The sequence below is a fragment of the Osmerus eperlanus genome, chromosome 7 (genome assembly GCF_963692335.1).
Source record: "Osmerus eperlanus chromosome 7, fOsmEpe2.1, whole genome shotgun sequence".
Classification (NCBI taxonomy): domain Eukaryota; kingdom Metazoa; phylum Chordata; class Actinopteri; order Osmeriformes; family Osmeridae; genus Osmerus; species Osmerus eperlanus.
This window is the reverse complement of record NC_085024.1, coordinates 12,521,285-12,540,660: the sequence shown is the minus strand read 5'-3', so window position 1 is coordinate 12,540,660 and position 19,376 is coordinate 12,521,285. Positions and strand designations below refer to the sequence as shown.

General features: G+C 47.2%; 2 protein-coding genes across 4 annotated transcripts; one reads left to right on the top strand and one right to left on the bottom strand.

The window, feature by feature from the left end:
- Positions 1 to 235: 235 nt before the first annotated feature.
- Positions 236 to 13,459, bottom strand: kcnv1 (potassium voltage-gated channel modifier subfamily V member 1). Of its 2 annotated transcripts, XM_062466282.1 has the most exons (4): positions 13,185 to 13,459; positions 11,442 to 11,769; positions 10,561 to 11,243; positions 236 to 756 (listed from the first exon to the last, which is right to left on the bottom strand). In XM_062466282.1, the coding sequence occupies exons 2-4, from the start codon at positions 11,741 to 11,743 to the stop codon at positions 236 to 238; spliced, it is 1,506 nt and encodes a 501-aa protein (XP_062322266.1). In that variant the 5' UTR covers positions 11,744 to 11,769; positions 13,185 to 13,459. The 2 variants fall into 2 exon arrangements, with proteins under 2 accessions (XP_062322266.1, XP_062322267.1); XM_062466283.1 differs by lacking the exon at positions 13,185 to 13,459 and having other exon boundaries at positions 11,442 to 11,965.
- Positions 13,460 to 16,116: 2,657 nt separating this feature from the next.
- On the top strand, positions 16,117 to 19,356 carry dek (DEK proto-oncogene). 2 transcript variants are annotated; one of them, XM_062464945.1, is made up of 11 exons: positions 16,117 to 16,160; positions 16,434 to 16,532; positions 16,625 to 16,734; positions 16,891 to 16,985; positions 17,144 to 17,264; positions 17,517 to 17,831; positions 17,943 to 18,140; positions 18,256 to 18,367; positions 18,475 to 18,617; positions 18,722 to 18,790; positions 19,066 to 19,356. In XM_062464945.1, the coding sequence occupies exons 1-11, from the start codon at positions 16,118 to 16,120 to the stop codon at positions 19,075 to 19,077; spliced, it is 1,317 nt and encodes a 438-aa protein (XP_062320929.1). In that variant the 5' UTR covers position 16,117; the 3' UTR covers positions 19,078 to 19,356. The 2 variants fall into 2 exon arrangements, with proteins under 2 accessions (XP_062320929.1, XP_062320928.1); XM_062464944.1 differs by having other exon boundaries at positions 18,472 to 18,617.
- Positions 19,357 to 19,376: the final 20 nt, after the last annotated feature.

Here is a 19,376-nt window from a genome sequence, read left to right as displayed (position 1 = left end):
GAGGTCTTTGCAGCGAGTTGGGTGAAAACCTCAGTGATTTGGAACATTGAAGTTTTCACACTCAAAATCGGCACAGCCTCTGATCGTCCTGACAGAGCTCTGTGACATGCACTGACCCACACTGAACCTCTTTCCCTGCCCCTAGTGGCATTTTCTCCACACTAACCCACCCCCCCCCTTCTCCCTAACTGACCACCACTCAGGCAGGTCCCCCCCCCCCCCCCCCCAGAGGTTGCTACCACCAGAGCTCATCCCCACCACTGCTCTTGGTGCTGGCCCTTTCCCTGCCCTGCAACCTCAGCATCTCCATCATGCTGCGGGCGTACGCGTCCCTCAGGTTCACCCCCTTGCCGTCGGCGCCCAAGTCCCCTACCGAGCCCCTCGCCAGCCTCTTGAGCGCCTCGCCGTGGCGCAGCGCCGCCTCCTTCATCTTGAGGGTGAAGTAGCAGGCGGAGAAGCGGTCGTTGATGATGGCGATGGGCAGCGCCAGGATGAGGATGCCCGACAGGATGCAGAGGAAGGCCAGCACCTTGCCCGGGGTGGTTTCGGGCCGGATGTCTCCGTAGCCCACCGTGGTCATGGAGGTGGTGGCCCACCACCAGGCGCAGGGCACGCTGGAGAAGGTGGTGCCCGGCAGGTCGTGCTCCAGAGCGAACTCGACGGTGGCGAAGATGGAGATGCCCACGGAGAGGAAAAGGATGAGCAGGCCCACCTCCTCATAGCACTGGGTGATGGTCATGCCCAGGGACTTGAGGCCTGAGAGGTGGGAGACAAGGAGGTGTTGGGTTTGAGAAAACCTGCCAAAGCAACTGTCAATCCATTTTACAATGTCAACCACACTCAGTCTAAAAGACATTACTGCTCTTATTATTGTATGAACAACATGCCTAAATGAACAATATATGCAATTTCCTTTAATAAGCAACTACATCACACAGTGTTATAAATGCAGTGATGTGTGAAGCTTGTGACTGTCACAGTTCCGAAAAGAAAATGCAATCTAGCAGCAGGCAAAAGTGTAGACACACACACATACACACACCTACACACCTCTGAGCAGATAGTAGGAATATGTTCACACCCTGGAAATGCAAGTAATTTCTTCATCGCTCAAGTATCTTATAATACTGAGTAAGTCAATTTAGGGAAACAAGATTCAGAGTTGAATTTGTGATTCTGAATAGACACCAATACCTACAGTTCAGTCAAGACACGTTATTTGATTTGAGCATTTTTGACAACCATATGCATGACAATATGATTGACTTTGGCAGAGTAGATGTATCTAGGGGGGAAGGAAGCACTCCCTTAGAGTGCTTCCTTCCAAATAGAGTAATAATCCCCCTGATAGACAGTAACATACAGACAACACAGGGGCGAGGGGGATGGGTGAGGGTGTCAGTAGCACTAATACAACAACCTGGAGTGATTGTGCAAGAATCCGTTCAGCCTTATAATGCCGCCTTATCGGACATGGACCAATGGGCTTGAAGCAGGCCTACACAGGTGTAGTTAATGAGCATACCGGTAATGAGGTGCGCTGCTGGAGTGCCATGCCTGAACTAGGCTTCGCTCATTTCTTTGGTTTTGTTGCACGCAGTAGGTGAAGAAGAATAGGTCTCATCAGTAACAACAATGAGTCTGCCTACCGGAGGGAGGTCGGCCATCTAGAGTCCTGGTGTGCAGTCAACAACCTAGAGCTCAACGTCAACAAGACAGTGGAGGTGATTGTGGACTTTCGTAAAAAGGTTCCGACACATCCTCCATTTGTCATCAACAACTCATCTGTCATTGTAGTAGGGTGTTTCAAGTTCCTAGGCACACCATCACCAACACATTAAAATGGGATCAAAACTTGCATGTTCAAAACTTTTTTTTGGACCAGCGTTCTCCGACGATCACCGACAATTACTGACGATTACCAGCGTAACCAGCGTCCACACAACGCTCTTCTGGCGCTATACCAGCGACCATCGACGATTACCAACGTTTCCTCTAACGTCATAAAACGTTGACCAGAACGTTATGGTGTGAAGGGGCCTCATAACGTTCTGGTCAACGTTCTATAGTGCTGATATAGCGCCAGAAGAGCGTTGTGTGGACGCTGGTGACGCTGGTAAACGTCGGTAATCGTCGGTGATTGTCGGAGAACGCTGGTCCAAAAAAAAAGTTTTGAACATGCACAAAAGTTCTCATGGAGACCAGCGTTCTTCAACGTTTAATTTTAAACGCTGGATAACGCTGAAGAACGTTTGTGGAACGTTTGACTAACGTTGCACGCGTTTGGCTATCGTTAGTCAGTCGTTACCCTAGCATTACTTGGTTGTTATTCATCATTTGCTTTGCGGTGAACAACTCACTGGCTACCTGTCAACGACACTGAACGGCGGACCCCTAGCGCACGCAGCGTGTGATTTACGTCAAGCGAACGTCATATGGTGTCCAATGAGCGTCATTTGAGCGTTTCACGAAAGTCCATGCATTTGGTTATATAAACCGATGCTTTTTAAGCAGGGCTTAGTTGATTTTGGGCTACCGAAGGGAACACTCACTATGGAGGATCCGCAAAGATTAAGGAGGGTATATTTGATTGCTATGGCCCAGCATGAATTAGATTTACTGAAATTAAACATAGCTGAGCACATCGAGGGAACTCGCCCGCAGAGAAAAAAAACCCAGACGAAGACGACAGTGCTGGACTAAATTATGGATCTTGAGGCGCAAAGAGTTTGGCATGTACGACCAACTCATGGTTGAGCTTCGCCGGGAGGACCGCAGTTCATTCACGAGCTTCATGCGCATGCCACCTGTCTTACTTGGTCGCTGTTACACGCTGTTACACGCTCCTCATGCGTCAGTCCCACGCTAGTCATGCGTTATAGTCACACGTTAGTCACACGCCAGATGTGTCCACCTCGCCCTAAAACGCTCGAAATTGGCCAATTAGAACTTTCAGAGAACGTTAACCAGAACGTTATGTGTTATGTATAGGTGTGACGGAGCCTTTACCACAGTGCTCTTTCTCATGTAGTAGTAACATATTTACTTTCGTCACCCTTTACGTGTACACTGAGTCTCTTTCTCCGCACACACACACCTCAAATCAATTAAACTCAGACATATTCAATCTCTTTCTCTCTATTTTACAAAAAAACACACGCACGTACATGCACACAAACACACATTCCATCTCTCTTCAATACAAACACATACACACACACACACACATTCACTCAGGAACTCACTCAGGTCCCCTCCTCCCAATCCCCAAAAGATATGACTGAAATTTTTGAATGATTATATTTGTCTCTCCTTCTCTCTGCCTCTCTTCTCACACACTTTTTTATTCTCTCTCCAAGGCTTTCTGTTACACCATGAAAAAACAAGCGGAGCTGGTTCATGAAGGAGGACGTGAGACATAGCGCGCCACTAGCAACGCGTCATTTTATGCGCAGGGCACTCCCTCCTAATAGGGCGGGGTATATAAGGGGTTCCCGGCATATGCATCGCCAGTGCGACATAGACTTCAGTCTTCCTGCTGTTGTCGAGTGAGGGTGTCTACATGTCGTGTCTTTCCGGGTCTGAATTGGAGGAGTTCCATGGGGATTCATTGGTCGACGGTGGACCTTGTGAGGAAGCGGGAATCCCTCCAGCCGGAGGGTCCAAACCCCGTCGGAGTTCTCGTCTGGCGGTGAGGCAGCCGGTCCCGATCGAGGACTGGCCCGTTCCTCGACTTCTGTGTGGATACTACGAGAAGGGCCTTAGTCCACCAGTCGGTATGTCACATGAGGAGTTATACCTTCATTTCATGGACGTGTGTGAGGAGGATGCCGGGGTTCCCATTCCCCGCAAAGCGCTGGGGAAGAGAAAGCGGGGTTCCGCTGCGGGTGCTGGCCTGGCCAAGAAACACAGAGCGGGGTCCGCAGGAGGCTCGGTCGTACCGGCGCCCGACCCCGTGCAGCTTCCTGCTCCCGTGCTGCGGCCCGATCCCGTGCTGGCGGCGCTGATCGATCTGCGGAGCACGCTCGCTGGCATGGATGCCCGTCTCCAGCACCTCGAGGGAGCCGGGGCCTTGGGTGCGGCTCCCGTAGCCGCGGCTGCGGGCGTGCTTACTGCAGTGCAGGAGATCCGGCCCTCATACATCTTGGGCAGCGCGGTGCCGGCCGCTGCCTCTGGGGCCTCCTTTCTGCCTCCGTCAGCCGCCGTTCCGGCGAGTCTCCGCGAGCAGATCCTTTCAGGTAAAGATGTGAACCTGGTGAAGATCTTGCTGTGTGGGCCTGAATCAGTCGAAAGCCGCTTGGTGGAGTGCGGTAATGTGGCTGTGTTTTTGCGGGACGCCGATCCCCGTCTGACTAAGACGCTCACGATGTCGGAATTCATCGTTGCTTTTGGGATTTTCCGCGACGTCATGTGCGAGGGGTTCCCCGGGAGGCGAGTCGAACTGGACACCTATCTGGCCATCATAGCTGACCTGTCGCTCTCCTACGGGGGAACGCTGTTCTATGAATATCACAAGGGTTTCTCTGCCAAGGCAGCCCTCTACGTTCAGCGGTTTAATCTGCGTCTGGACTGGTCTGTGCTAGATCTAGAGCTGGTTAGCCGCACATTCACCGGGGTTCGTCCCCTGTCGTGTGTGGTGTGTGGGTCTTTCTCCCATCCTACTGGGCTTTGCCCTCTCACGGTGCCTTCTAAAATGGGGGAACCTTCCCGTGACACAAAGCCTGGTTCCAGCGGCATGGAGCGTCGCTCCTCCAGACGCCAGGTGGTTAATGCTGGTTCCGCTCCTCCCGTGTGCATGTATTTCAATGAGGGGGCCTGTACCTACCCTAATTGTCGATTTCTTCATGTCTGCAGTCAGTGCTCGGACGCCCATCCGAGGTCGACCTGCCCGCGTCGGTTCCGACCGGCGGGCAAGGGCATGAAATAAATAACCATCCTTCTACCCCTGTTGACATTGGTCGTCTGTCTGACGCTTTGAGTGGTCACCCCAACCGATGTTTTGTGAATTATCTCCTCACTGGGTTGCGGAAAGGGTTTATGGCTGGGGTGGAATGTGTGCCCACTGTAACTCATGTGTGTCATAACTTGCAATCGGCGCTCAGGGAGCCCGACGTGGTCAATGCGTTACTTGCTAAAGAAATCGGCAAGGGGTATTTGTTGGGGCCGTTCGCGGAGTCGCCGTTTCCCGTGTTTCGCGTCAGTCCCATTGGCGTGGCTACTCGCAAATATTCTGGCAAAAAACGCCTGATCGTTGACCTGTCGGCTCCGCACAATACTCGGGTCCCTAGCATCAACAGCCTGATTCCGTCTGAGTCGTTTTCTCTGTATTACACTACCATCGATCACGCGATTCGGTTAATCAAACAGGCAGGCGTGGGCGCCTGGCTCGGGAAGGCCGATATCACCGACGCGTTCAAGGTGATGCCCCTTCACCCGTCGCAGTGGCACCTGTTCGGCGTTAAATGGCGGTCGCAGATGTATTTTTACGCTCGCCTGGCTTTTGGCTGCCGCAGCAGCCCGCGCATTTTTGACACTCTGGCCGAGGCTCTGTGTTGGGTTTTGCTGAACGTGCACAGGTTGCCGTTTGTCCTGCACCTGCTGGATGACTTCTTGGTGGTGGATTTTCCCTCCTCACCGCCGGCTCGGTGCATCTCGGTGGTGAAGGCCACATTCGATCATTTGGGCGTTCCGCTCTCGGAGGAGAAGACGCAGGGGCCTCTCACGTCCATCGAGTTTTTGGGCGTCCAGCTGGACAGCCTGTTAATGCGTGCGTCGCTCCCAGCGGAGAAGCTTGAGCAGGTGCGCGCTGTTCTGGCGGCAGCGGCTGCGTCGGTTTCGTTGACTAAACGGGATCTTTTGTCGTTGCTCGGGCACCTGAATTTTGCTATGCGCATCATTCCCCACGGTCGGTCGTTCGTCTCCCGTCTGCTCGTCGTGGCTAAGTCTGTTCCGGCGCTGCACGACGTTGTGCGTTTGGATGAGGGTTGCCAGTCCGATTTGCGTTTTTGGGCCGTGCTTTGCGAGCATTGGAACGGTTTGTCGTTTTTTTACAACGACGAGGTGGAGACTTCCAGCGCCATGGCGTTCTACACCGATGCGGCGTTGTCCGTTGGGTTTGGGTTTTTTTTCGCGAACGAGTGGTTCAGCGAGTCGTGGCCCGTTGAACTGGAGTTTCTGGCGCGCGATTGCAAATCCACAGCATTGTACGAACTGTATCCAATTGTCGTAGCGTGTCTTTTGTGGGGTAAACACTGGTGTAGGAAGAGGATTGTGGTGTTCTGTGATAACGAGGGCACGGTGAACATCATCAACAAGGGTAGATCTTCCGTGGCATTGATTAACAAATTAGTGAGGCGTCTGACCTGGACATGCATCACAGGCAACTTCGTGTTGCGGGCCGCATACATTCCTGGGTTACTCAACAATGTGGCTGATGCTCTGTCACGTTTTCAATTTCAGGAGTTCCGGGCACTATGTCCGGAGGCAGAGCCGGGCGGCCTGGTGTGCCCAGCGTTTCAGGAGACACTGTTAGATTAGACAGGTCGCTAGAAGGCTACATGACGGTCGCTGCTCGATACATGCGAGCAGGCTTAGGCAAGTGCACATTAAAATCCTATGATTGTGCTTGGTCGGATTACTGTTCCTTCTGCCGCGCACTCTATACACCCCCTCACCCGGTGAGCCTGCTTGTATACGACAAGCAGGCTCACCGCGCATACATCGTTCACTGCTTCACCTCCCGGAAGCTCCAGCCGTCGACAATCAAGGCAGCGGTGGCCGGCATTCAGTTTAATCTCAGATGTCTGGACCCGTCTGTGCAGAGCCTGTTGGGGAACCCGTCGGTTCGGCTACTATTCAACGGGCTGTGGAAAGAGCGACCGCAAGGCAATGACAGGCGACTTCCCATAACCCTTCCTATACTTCATCACTTGGTGTCAGCGTTGCGGGCGGGTTGTTTTAACGTTCCCACTGATGTCATGCTAGAAGCTGTGTGTCTCATGGCTTTTTATGGGTTCATGCGGTGCGACAAATTTACTTGTCAGTCAAGCACATTTCAAACTATGCACGATCTCACCCTCGGCGATTTAACCATGGATACGGGTATGTACACAGTGGTGTTGAAACACAGCAAGGGTGTGAAGGCCGGCGTGAGTACTCCTGTCGTCGTATCGCGGAATAACTCAGCTTTCTGTCCCCTCTCCTCCATGGCGAAATATCTCAGATGGCGTTCGTCCACGGCAACAAGCGAGGCCCTGTTCGTCACCGATGCTGGGAAAGCCATGACCCGTTACTGGTTCACTGGGAGGCTCGGAATCCTGTGCCGGCGCTGTGGTCTGGACCCCAAGCTGTACACGGCGCACTCGTTCCGGATTGGTGCGGCTACGTCAGCGTCTCAAGTGGTCTCAGCCTCGACGCTGAAAGTCATGGGTCGTTGGTCATCTGCAAGTGTTCAACGTTACATCAGACTGAATGCCACTGATGTTCTGGAAGGCCAGAGGAGAATGGCTTCCACTCTCCCTACCTCTCAATAACATGCTTTCACGTGTGTATCGCATTTTCTTTCACTAATACCATGTATATGTGCATACTAACCATAATAAATGTTGTCAGGTGGCTGGCTGGGCGTGGGTATACAGCAGCACGTAACAGGCGACAAGCACCATCAACGTTGGTAAATCGAGGCCGTGCCTCAGTTGGTAATACGAGGTGTGTCTCAGTTGGTAAGTAGAGGCCGTGCCTCAGTTGGTATGTCGAGGCCGTGCCTCAGTTGGTATGTCGAGGCCGTGCCTCAGTTGGTATGTTCGAGGCCGTGCCTCAGTTGGTATGTCGAGGCCGTGCCTCAGTTGGTATGCCGAGGCCGTGCCTCAGTTGGTATGTCGAGGCAGTGCCTCAGTTGGTATGACGAGGCAGTGCCTCAGTTGGTATTTCGGGGCCGTGCCTCAGTTGGTATGTTCGAGGCCGTGCCTCAGTTGGTATGTCGAGGCCGTGCCTCAGTTGGTATGCCGAGGCCGTGCCTCAGTTGGTATGTCAAGGCCGTGCCTCAGTTGGTATGTCGAGGCTATGCCTCAGTTGGGAGTTCGAGGTTTGCATCAGTTGGTATGTGAGGCAGTGCCTCAGATGGTACCACTTCAATCGATTCATTCAGTCACGAGATGCATCGGGACACCAGGGCGCTGGGATTCAATGCTGAGGTATGTATGGGTAACATGACGCTCATCTCATTCTTTTCAGGGGCACCACCTACACACAGTAGTCTCTTCATGGTCTCGTTTGGCATGTGGTTTTGTGTTGGGGAATGCGTCGCTGCTCTCTGCTCGGAGGTCGAGACGGTGTCTCGTTGGATGCGGCAGGGAGCCGATGCGAGCAGAACCACAATGCCAAATCAAATGTACAATCGTGTTTTGTATAGTGTGAAATAAAGTATTCGTAAAGTCATACTGAGTCCTCCTGCCTGAAACAAGCGGAGCTGGTTCATGAAGGAGGACGTGAGACATAGCGCGCCACTAGCAACGCGTCATTTTATGCAAAGGGCACTCCCTCCTAATAGGGCGGGGTATATAAGGGGTTCCCGGCATATGTATCGCCAGTGCGACATAGACTTCAGTCTTCCTGCTGCCTCTGCCTCCCCGGCCTCCACCCTTGGTTCTGTTTTCTGTTTCCTGTTTCAGGGGGAATGCGTCGCTGCTCTCTGCTCGGAGGTCGAGACGGTGTCTCGTTGGATGCGGCAGGGAGCCGATGCGAGCAGAACCACAATGCCAAATCAAATGTACAATCGTGTTTTGTATAGTGTGAAATAAAGTATTCGTAAAGTCATACTGAGTCCTCCTGCCTGAACCTATCTCACAGACAGAAATATCATGGTATTATCTCTCCAGGTTCAGATGCTTCAGAAAACAGAAAGAAAATTTGAGTTTATATGTATATTGTATCGTTATACTGCAACGAGACAACAATTGTACCTTGTTGCAAGTAGTTTATGTCAATAATGTAGTGTCTTCTGTCTGATGATTACAGACATTGGCCGGGTTTCCCAGATGCGTTGAACGCTCTTAGAATGTTCCTAAGAAGCTCTTAGCGTTAAGAGCTTCTTAACGCATCTGGGAAACCCAGCCATTGTGATTACTTCACAAAAATCATTGCTAAAGAGGTTTTGTGTAACAAATGATGGAACCAGTATCCATTACTTTGATTATATTGTGGGCTTTTTCCATCTCCCATAGATTCTACCTAGACCTACCCCCCTATTTTGACGATCTGAAACGCAAGTATCAAAACGCAAAGCGCAAGTAACTTTGTGGGCGGGACTCCGGCTCGGTTGCTATTTTGCCGGCGGGATAAATGACTTTGCGCCTGGCGCAAATCTAAAATGGGTAGGTCCGAAGTAGCTACATTACTAATGGGTGTGGTTTGGGCGTAACGTGCAATAAACCAATCAGAGCGTCATCTCACATTCCCTTTAAGAGCAGCGCTTGTTCCATGGCGGATTGCTATTATAACGGCGGATTTGCCAGGCGCACGCCAGGAGCGGTTCACAGCCAAGGAGACCGACGTTCTAGTCAGGGCCGTAACAGATAGATAAGTGACATTGTATGGGAAAGGCAGAGCAGTTTTCTCATTGCACGAAATTGCCCGCTCATGCTGCTCATTCAAATTCTTATTCTTATTTTTATATAGCCTACCCTATATTTTATTTTTTAAATTGTTTAGTTCTTGGAATTAGTTTAAGTATTGTACTTTTTTACTTAATTTAAGACCCGTATATGTTTATTGTTTGCACCTTCCTGCCACAGTAAATTCCGTGTTTGTGTAACATAGGCTATGGCGAATAAACCGAATTCTGATTCTGATGGAGATGGGAGAAGAAACCCACCCAAATTAGCTTCGGTTAAACAGGCGTGGGAGAAAATTGGCACAATTGTTACAAATCATGTTCACATACATAGAGATTTCTCATGAAAATCTTTTTATAATCATTGAAGAAATGTAACACGCCATTAATCAAAACAATGTAACGTAGCTTCGCAGAAAGAAGACCTTGGCCTCGCCAGCAGTGTGCACGGACCAAGCTTGCGCCCTTAAAATAGCATCTGAATAATGCGCCATTGACTTTAGACCACGTTTTTCCTGGTCAGTGGCGGAATTGTTTTTCGGAAACTGCAAAATAGCACCAGGGAACGTTTGCGCCGGAACACGCCTCCTTTTTCGCTGAACCGCCCCCGGGAGCGCAAGGTCATTTCGACGTGCGTCTGTGGAGGGAAAAGTCAGCTTTGCGTCGAGTGCAAACTAGGAATGATACTTGCGTCGTTGACAAAGTCAATTGCGCTGGGTGCAAGATCGGGCCCCTAGTGTTACATGGTAGTAGAGGAGCAGAGACAGGCTGCAACAGCAGGACCTGGGTCAAACAGTATTTTCCAAGACTTTGCATGAGTTTTGGAAGTGAGACTGACAATCGCCTGGTTCCTCTGGACCAAGCAAGGCCAATCCAGCACAGCTGAAATAAAATACGACAACAACGGCAAATAAAAAGGAGACCTAAATACACTCGAACAACCACCGTACCTGTGGAGTGTCGTCCCAGCTTCAGCATGCGGAGGGCCCGCATGAGGCGCAGCACCTGCACCACGCGGCCCATGTTCTCCAGCTCACTGGAGCCCCCGTGGAGGCTCTCCACAGCCAGCGTCACATAGAAGGGGAGGATGGCCAGCAGGTCGATCACGTTGGGCACGCTTCGGCTAAAGCGACACTTGTCGCGCACGCACAAGAAGCGCAGCCCCAGCTCGCCCGTGAACCAGACCACGCATGCGTATTCCAACACGTCCAGGATCAGCGGCGGACTAGTTGGATTCCCCGCTGTGCTGAAGCCCCCGCCCTCGAGGTGTCCGAGGTCCAGCGAGATGAGTGCCATGTTGATGATGGACGCCACCACGAAGAAAATGGAGAGCATGCCAAAGGTGCGGGCCATGCGTGACGAGTCTGGCTTCTCCAGCACGTCCCACAGCTGGCGGCGATAAGCCGGGCAGGCGGCACCCGAGAAGTCCTCATCCTCGCTGTCGTCAGCCTTGGCCTCGCGGTGGACGTCCATGCTCTCCTTGAGCTCCTTGCGGCGGTAGTAGCGGTCGCGACAGCAGGGGTGAATTTGAACCTCGTCAATGCCCCAGTACTCAATCTCCTGCAGAAAGGAGACCACACACAGCTCCTCCCTCACATGCAGATGGCCTGTTCGGTAGTAGTTCATCACATACCTGTTGTTAGAAGATAAAGTTGTCAGATGCACCTATATAACAGGCATAGAATGTTCTGGACATAATGGCATAGGCTACTTCATATCTCCAAGGAGCTACAAACATTTGCCATCAGGGGGTATCCAGTTCCACTGAAACACGAAAATTAAGGTTGAAGAGAATTGAAGTTTATTTGTTAAACAACAAAAAATCACATACTGGAATGTCTGCGAGTTGCGATCGAAGAAGAACTCATTCTCCAGGAAGTCTGCATCGTCACACAGCTCCAGGGCCGAGTCCCGCGTGGACAGAGCCAGCTTGCCCAAGCGCGTTTCCGGATAGGACGCCAACAGCTCCTGGGACAGCACATAGCGGCTGCCACCTACATTAATGATGAAGAAGTCTAGGGGGTCGTCGCACACCGGAAGGGCCTCACTGTAGAAGACGCTGGAGTCAAGGGACAAAAGGGAGGAACAGTCCCCATAGAACTCCGCTGGGCTGGATGGACAGCTTGTCTTCATGACGGGAGCACGTTGTAGGACAGGTACTAAAAGAGACCAAGTGTTTGCAAATTGATATCCGTTTTTAGGGATATTACTCTTGCTCTTAGTAGGGAAATTACTCTTGCTCTTAGTAGCCTACTATCAACAAAAGCTTGCTATCAGCACTAGACAGCTTAATAGGAGCAGTTTACAATTCACACAAAAAAACAGTCAGCACTCTTTTAAAGTTAGATTTCCCACTTTATGTAATCAATTCACTAAGGCATGGTCACACTGCTGCTGCTTGTCTAGAAGCAGTTGCTGATACTTTCTTATTGGAGTCTCAACATAAATGGCCATAGGACTTGAGGAATACATTCCCTGAATGGTTCTAAAGCCTCCATGCCAGCTCCTGCAAAGGAAGACATATCAGGCATCACATGAAGAGAAAGAGAGGGAGCCTCTGGCTGTGTCCTACTTCTTCAAAAGCTCTACGTGGATATTTAAATATTTTAGCTGGAATACCTAATTAATAGAACTAATGCTACTATTCCTGTAATCATTAATTCATCTTTGTTAGGTCCCACTGTCTAACACTGTCATGGTGGTAATGTAATACCCTGCATATTTCATAAGACTATTTGATGAGATACTGAGGGGGTCTCAAAAGCTGAGCACAGTTTAAACACAGATTTATTTTTTGTGCATACGGTATACATCACTGAAATAATGCAACACCTGCATAAGCCTAACTATGCATGCAATACATATCGTTTGGAGTATGTTCACCATTATGTAAGTGTGTGGATGCACACACCTGTGTTGAAGCAAACTGCAAATCAAGCGTTTTGCATATTTCCAAGTCCAATGTTGATTTGATGTATAGTTCCACCCCAAATGGCTCCAAAAAAGTAACAAAATGATCTAGGACACCTCGTGCTCTAATGCTACAACTAAATTATAAATGTTTCTTCCACTAACACCAAATTTGCAGCATAGACCAAGGTAACCTAAGAAAAATACTAAAAAGTATGCAACCACGAAACCCACATTGGATGTTTACCTGGGCAATCAAACTTATGAATGTATGCTCACTGATGAAAAACTTGGAATGAACTGGCCGAGTACTGAGGATGGATTGGTGGCTTACTAAAATAACACCAGCACATCACATGGGTGACAGACGACTGACATGCAAGACACGCAAGCACATCAAAGTAAAAACGTGCAACGTTTTTAATTATGAACGAAAATGGGCATATGCTCTCTAGTAAATTCATATTTATATGTGGAATTAGACGAACACATTTTACATTTTATCTTTTAATGTCAACAAGAGTAGTCCATCACGCTAACGCTTACCGTGTAGGATTGTAAGGTGTAAAATGTAACTCCACAGCAGAAAGCACAGCCTGACTGAATCTGAAAGCCCATCAGATTACTTTCATAATACTTTTTCCTACAGAAAAGAAAATCTCACCTATAACCTGAGAATCGTCTTCGTCATTATTAGTGAGAAGTCCTCCATGTGCATTAATTCGTTTAACCGTTTACAGCTCATATTACAAACACCAAATGTATTTTGGAAATTGCCATGGTTCAATCTTCAGCAGTAGACAATTTTAACTTCTAATGTTATTGTATTTTAAATTCAATCAAGAAAACGTAAAACTTCACAATCTTGCGCACTAAAAGAAAAAGGCAGACGGCAAAGTCAACACAGGTTCTCGTGGTGTTTAAAATGTAGTGGAGCAAGACCAGTCAAGGAGAGAGTGAATCAGCAGCAGACTGCAGCTGCTAGGCAACTAACTGTGGTTTTCTGAATCAAACCTCATGGAAATTAACAGCTGTTCCACTTTTCTGTAAAGCGCAACCACGTGTCCTTCGAACAGTCAAATATGTTTTTGAGGTTTAAAAAAATTAAATCAAGGTTCATCCCACATGGGACGCTAAACATGCAGTTACTTTTAAATGGTCTAATGAATATGGTACGGCGTCATGTATAGCTTACACCTAGTTAATTGAGAAGCCTATAGTATATCGTCAATACATGCCATGCTCAAGAGAACATCAAGAGGTTTTGGATGATTTTTTATGCTCGATAAGTGCTTTTGGCTTGAGCATTTGTACATAAAAACAAACACCCATGGATTGTCACCTGCCATTATAATGATAACCCGACTGTTCTGCTTTCTTAAAGACGGAAGATGAAGCGCTAAGAATAAACCATAGGCTAGCGTACAACATGCACTTGTCACAACTATTCTGGTGGTCTGTATAGTAGGGTGGCTTGTCCCCATTTCCCACAGCAATTAGGAGAGTTTGCAGACAGGTCTGATGCTGCTCACCCCACATGCAATTAGGTAGGCTATCCGGAAAAGTATTGTAGCCTATTGTCGACTCACGTAAGGGGACCATGGGTATGTGTAGGCTACTGAATGTTTCTCATTTAAAAGTAGGCTAAATCAACTGTCAAAAACATAGACTTGTAGGCTATGTACATGTAGCCTAAAACATCACTTTGAGGTATTATCAGATTCTCTATGTAACTAACACAACAAAATGGCACCATCTGCTGTTCAATGGTGGTAGCCTATGTGCAAATGTTAACTGCATGCATAATCCGCATTTAAACGTTGAATTTCAATTCACATCAGTTTAAGATAATTTCTAAAGCCAACCAGACTGTAAAATGAGATATCAACGTATTTTATTTGCGGGGTTTCCACCTGTGTTCACGCAGATGTAGGCTACAGCTCTAGCTAACGGCGCCGCATAAGCTACATGAATTTGTGGAAATTTAGCCTATAGGCAGCCCTGAGGTTACGGCTGTTCGTACACCTTTTCAGATGTTGCCTATAGGCTATAAACCACTTTGTACATTAATATGCTTATAGGCTACTTTTGCACGGTTTAAACATCATGCGTGCATACACAACAAGGCTGCCAACTTTTCAAAAAAGTGAGATTTGAGTGAATTTGTGTGATTTGGAGTGAGATTTGGTGGGGCCAACCAAAATTTGCTGTGTACAAAGCAACCCCACCCCCCCCCCCCGAGACGACATTTCACGTATTTGCATGCATTTTTCAAAATGAGCTGCTAGACTCGGATTGACGCTATATAACCAGAATTATTCTCAGGAACAGGGTTGGACAGACCACTACCATGGCTTTGCGACAGACAACGAACAAAGTGTACATTTTCACATGATAGTGGCTTTGGCAAGTCGAAGCAGCACAAGTGAATACAAATATAAAGGATGGAACATGTGGATTGGTTCATTTTTCAACTTTGTAAGACGTCATCCCCTCTGGTCGAATGGGATGTGGTTCCCTCAGAGCTGATACCCACCCACTTCACAAACCGCCATTTGGAAACCGGAAAAAAATAAGCAGGAGGCACACAAGCGCATTGTTTACATCAAGGTAAAGTGTCTAGAGACATCATGTTTGCCTCTCTATAACAATAATGTAGACGTAACTAGCTAAGTTCAATGTTGGTCGGCATTAGTTACAAAGGAAGCATTTACGTGTTTTTAACCTATGCTTAAAATCTGTGTGTTTTTCAAACATAGCTAATTTGCGGGATATGTGACGGGATATGTGATGGGCACAACGACGCTAGCTTGCTAACTACAGTGCTGGCTAGCCTGCTAACCTTACCTAGACGCGGTGTTTACAGAGCTAACGTTAGCTAACTATCCAAAAGTCCATAAGTCGTTGTATTTATACATTGCTAGCTTGTGTGTTAAGTCAGCTGGTTGTTTTACAAATATTAACCAGTAGTTACTGGTAAGCTGAACTGGGATGCTAGTATCTGCGTGATGATGATGGCAAAAATTTGACGGCTGGCGCTGAGCAACTGCTGCGCGCCAATTTTGTTTTTAAAGATAAATAGGAAAAAGGCTTGGTCAACACACACTAAACTCTTGCAAACAAGCAGAACTAAGACGGTAGTTTAGTAATTAATGTTAGCAAGGTAGTGATGTCTACTGTTGATAGTTGTTATTAGCTACCATCCATACAGTGAGGGTCAAGTATTTTAAAGACCTACAGGTCTTGAACCGGTTACTGTTGCCGATCATATCTAGAGTTAAATTGCATTAAAAACGTTAATGTAATGTAACCTAATTTGTTTTAGTTAAGGAATGTAATGCACTAGTAAATGTACGTAAATAAACATTGTAAAGCCCAATGATGGATATCTACAGAATTATGTTATCTTGATGTTGACGGGGTCATCAAACTCATTCTTTCATACAAGTAGTAAAACGAAGTGTACGTGTTCCAATTCAGGGCATGTCCGCAAATGATGCACAGTGTGTGAACATGATTGAGGATCAAGATGAGAAGGTGGAGCCAATGGAGGAGGAGGGAAAAGAGGAACCAAAGAAAACTGACGAGGATCACTCCATGGATGGTCGCAGAAAACCACGGAATCGACAACAAACGTTTGGTGGGTTAAGCAAAATAATGAGGATCACTTATTAATTTGATTGATTTTCAAAGCCAGCACTGCAAACAATGATATCATAGTTCATGTCTAATTAGAATGAATAAGTAATGGACTTTGCCTACTCAACAAACCACCTCATTTTTGGGGCTGATAACTTTCCACAATTCTTGTGTATACCATAGCACATGTTCTAGATGCATCTGCCATCAAGTGATGTTAAGTATGAAGTTGATAGTAATTATTGCATATGAAGGTGACCGGTCCTGCTTTCAGATCTCAACGACATCATTAAAGGGAAGCGGGAGAAGAAGACTGTGCAGAGATTGGATTTTCAAGTTGCAAAACCAAAGGAGCGTCTTAAGATTGAAAATGGTATGACACAACTTTGGTCTTGTCCATTGATCTTTTGAATTTGAGTTAAGCTGTCTAGATTCATGCTACTCTCTTATCTGACATTCTCTTAGGCAAAGGAGATAAACTGGGAGATATTGCAAGAGCAAACCACCAAATTGGAAGGATGAAACCTCCGGATCTGAAGCCTCTCCACAAAATTCTCTTTGATAGACCTGGAGCTGTTAGTATACCCTTACATTAAGTTTTACTACTGTGGCATAACTTTAAAAAAAAATCAGATTTATGAATTTCTCTGATGACGTGTTGCCTCACGCTTGAAGTATTGTTAAAATGATCTGTTCTGAACCTGTCGGGTAATGATGTGGTTCTCCTTCAGGTTTCAAATATGAGAAAGAACATGCGACTTTTCAATGGCTTCCTATTTGATGTCGACAGTGATCTCTATGCCAAAAAACAGAAGATGCTGTTAAAGTAAGTAGTACGGGACTCCCCCTCATTGAGTTTTAAGTGAATTCCATTGAAGACATCTTTTTTAGCAGTGACTTATTTGTGATTTTCACTTTCAGTAGATTAGTGGGAACTGAGAATGTTGTCTCCCACATAAAGGACTTCTTCCTTCCCTTACTTAGGTTAACAAACACAAAATTGAGGACAATCTGCAAGGTGTTGGACCTGGAGAGGGGAGGGACCCAGTCCGTTCTTGCAGAGAGAATCCTGACTTTCCTCATGGCGCCCAAAATCACAGGAAAGGTGCGGTGAAAGTAGCTGACTAGCACTTGTGTGTCATGTTGGAACCATAACGTGTAAAACTGTTTTTTCGAATGTGTGTATGTTTGTTTATCGCAAACAGCAAACCGCTCCTCAAACAACTTCCTGCTTCATGCGGGAAACAGACACATGGACGTTTCTGCCTTTTATAGTTAGATTACCTATTTCACCACGATCCATAGAAACTTTGTTCTAAATCTATGTGCTTCAATTTGGAACATGTCCCCTCTGCAGCTTGTAATTTCGAAGAAGAAAAAGAAATCCAAAAAGAAGATCTCTTCCAAAGACTCCACAGGCAAGACCAAGGCCAAACCCAAGAGTGCTAGTCCCAGGAAGCCCAAAGCAGAGAGCAAGTCCAAAGCCATTGTCACTGACTCCAGCAGTGAAGATGAGGACGAGGATGAGGAAGAGGACAAGCCAGGGGTCACCGCAGAGCTGGACGGGTCAGAGGCAGAGAAAAAGGGTGGGAAAGCTGCCAAAAAGGAAGAGGAGATGTCCAGTGAAGATACGGACGATTCTGATGATGACATGGATGAAGAAGAGGAAAAGGTGCGCTGTCTGCTTCCCCCCCCCCCCCCAAGCTGCTAAAAGTACAGGAGAGACAGGCTAAAATACATTTTCAGCATTTTAAGTTTCAGGTGAATTTAACCTCTTTACCAGCAGGCGTCCAAGTCGAAGCCAGCCGCCAAAGGGAAGGCCACATGTAAGAAGACCACACCTGTCAAGAAGAGACCGGTAAAGGTGACAGCTCCCCCGAAAAAGAAATCAAAAGAGGTTGTGTCGGATTCGGAGTCCAGGTCTCAATCTGACAACGAAGACGAGAAAGACAGCGACAGTGAAGTTGAGAGAGCGACAAAGGTGAGAGACTCGTCATTCAAGTATTCACTGATAACCTATTGTGGACAGAGGAAAGAAGGGACGGTTAAAGGGGAGCTTGTGGCTTGAAAACTGTTATTATAATCTCTGCTCTCAGACAAAAAAGAAACCAGCAGCGAAGAAAGCGCCAGCGGCCAAGCCAGCTGCCAAGACTAAGAAAGCAGACAGTAGCAGCAACAGGCTGAAAATAACCACGGACAAAGACGCAGGTAAGAACATAAGTGGAACATCTCCAGTTTATCCCTCTCCACAAAAGTCATCCTTTTTTATTCATTTAGACATTTTTGGTTTGTGTTTCTCCATCTTCAAATAGTAGTTGACGACAACTCAGACGATGACGAGCCGTTGATCAAGATGATCAAGAAGCCTCCTTCGGACGAGCAGTTGAAGGAGATGTTGAAGAGCATACTGAAAGACGCCAACCTGGAGGAGATGACCATGAAGCACATCTGCCAGAAGGTCAGTCTGAAGGAGCATTTCCACAATGTCCTAATTGGCTTCTACAGATATGATTGGCTTGTTCTGTTGAGGGATGCATCTCTGTAACCTTTCTAAAACCCTAGGTGTACGACACATACCCTGCATATGACCTGACTGGTAGAAAAGACTTCATCAAGAAGACAGTTAAATTGGTGAGTTTTTCCGTCCTCTTAAATGCACATTTACTAAATCCTAGCAACATATGTACAAGTGGCCAACTGTTATAGCTCTCAGATCAGTAGTCAATGCCATATAGCAAATGTAGTATGCTTAGTTTGGATTGTACAAGATTTAATCTAAGGGATGACAGCAGCCTCTGCTTCGAAACCACCTGATATAAACATGTATATCTCAGCAAAATATTTTATACAAGATAAAATGGAAATGGTCTAAAATATATGCAATGTCTTCCTTGGTTTTTTTGCAGCTGATCTCTTAAAGAACCTTGGACAGTTAGCACCAATGGTGTAAATGAATGTTCTGGAAAAGGAATATCAAGAGAATGTATGAATCTATGGTATAACCGCCAGTCTATCTCCGCCTACTTTGTTGTCTTTTTTTTCTTCTTTTTTTTATACATTAGTTTTCACTGTGTAATCTTCATTCCTGACTCTGATCTTTTATTTAATTTTTTCAATGTAATTCACCAGCTATTACGGAATCTGTACTTTGTTTGCCACCATTGTTTTAGAGAATTACCTCAATAAATCATAGAAAATACATTTTATGGATTATTTA

Coding starts and splice junctions, on each gene's coding strand:
- kcnv1 (XM_062466282.1), bottom strand. CDS start 11,743: ATGAAGACAAGCTGTCCATCCAGCCCAGCGGAGTTCTATGGGGACTGT. Junction 11,244..11,441: donor CGCAACTCGCAGACATTCCA/GTATGTGATTTT, acceptor TTCTAACAACAG/GTATGTGATGAACTACTACC. Junction 757..10,560: donor GCTGGGACGACACTCCACAG/GTACGGTGGTTG, acceptor CCCACCTCTCAG/GCCTCAAGTCCCTGGGCATG.
- dek (XM_062464944.1), top strand. CDS start 16,118: ATGGATGGTCGCAGAAAACCACGGAATCGACAACAAACGTTTG. Junction 16,986..17,143: donor AAACAGAAGATGCTGTTAAA/GTAAGTAGTACG, acceptor TCCCTTACTTAG/GTTAACAAACACAAAATTGA. Junction 18,368..18,471: donor AACCACGGACAAAGACGCAG/GTAAGAACATAA, acceptor ATCTTCAAATAG/TAGTTGACGACAACTCAGAC.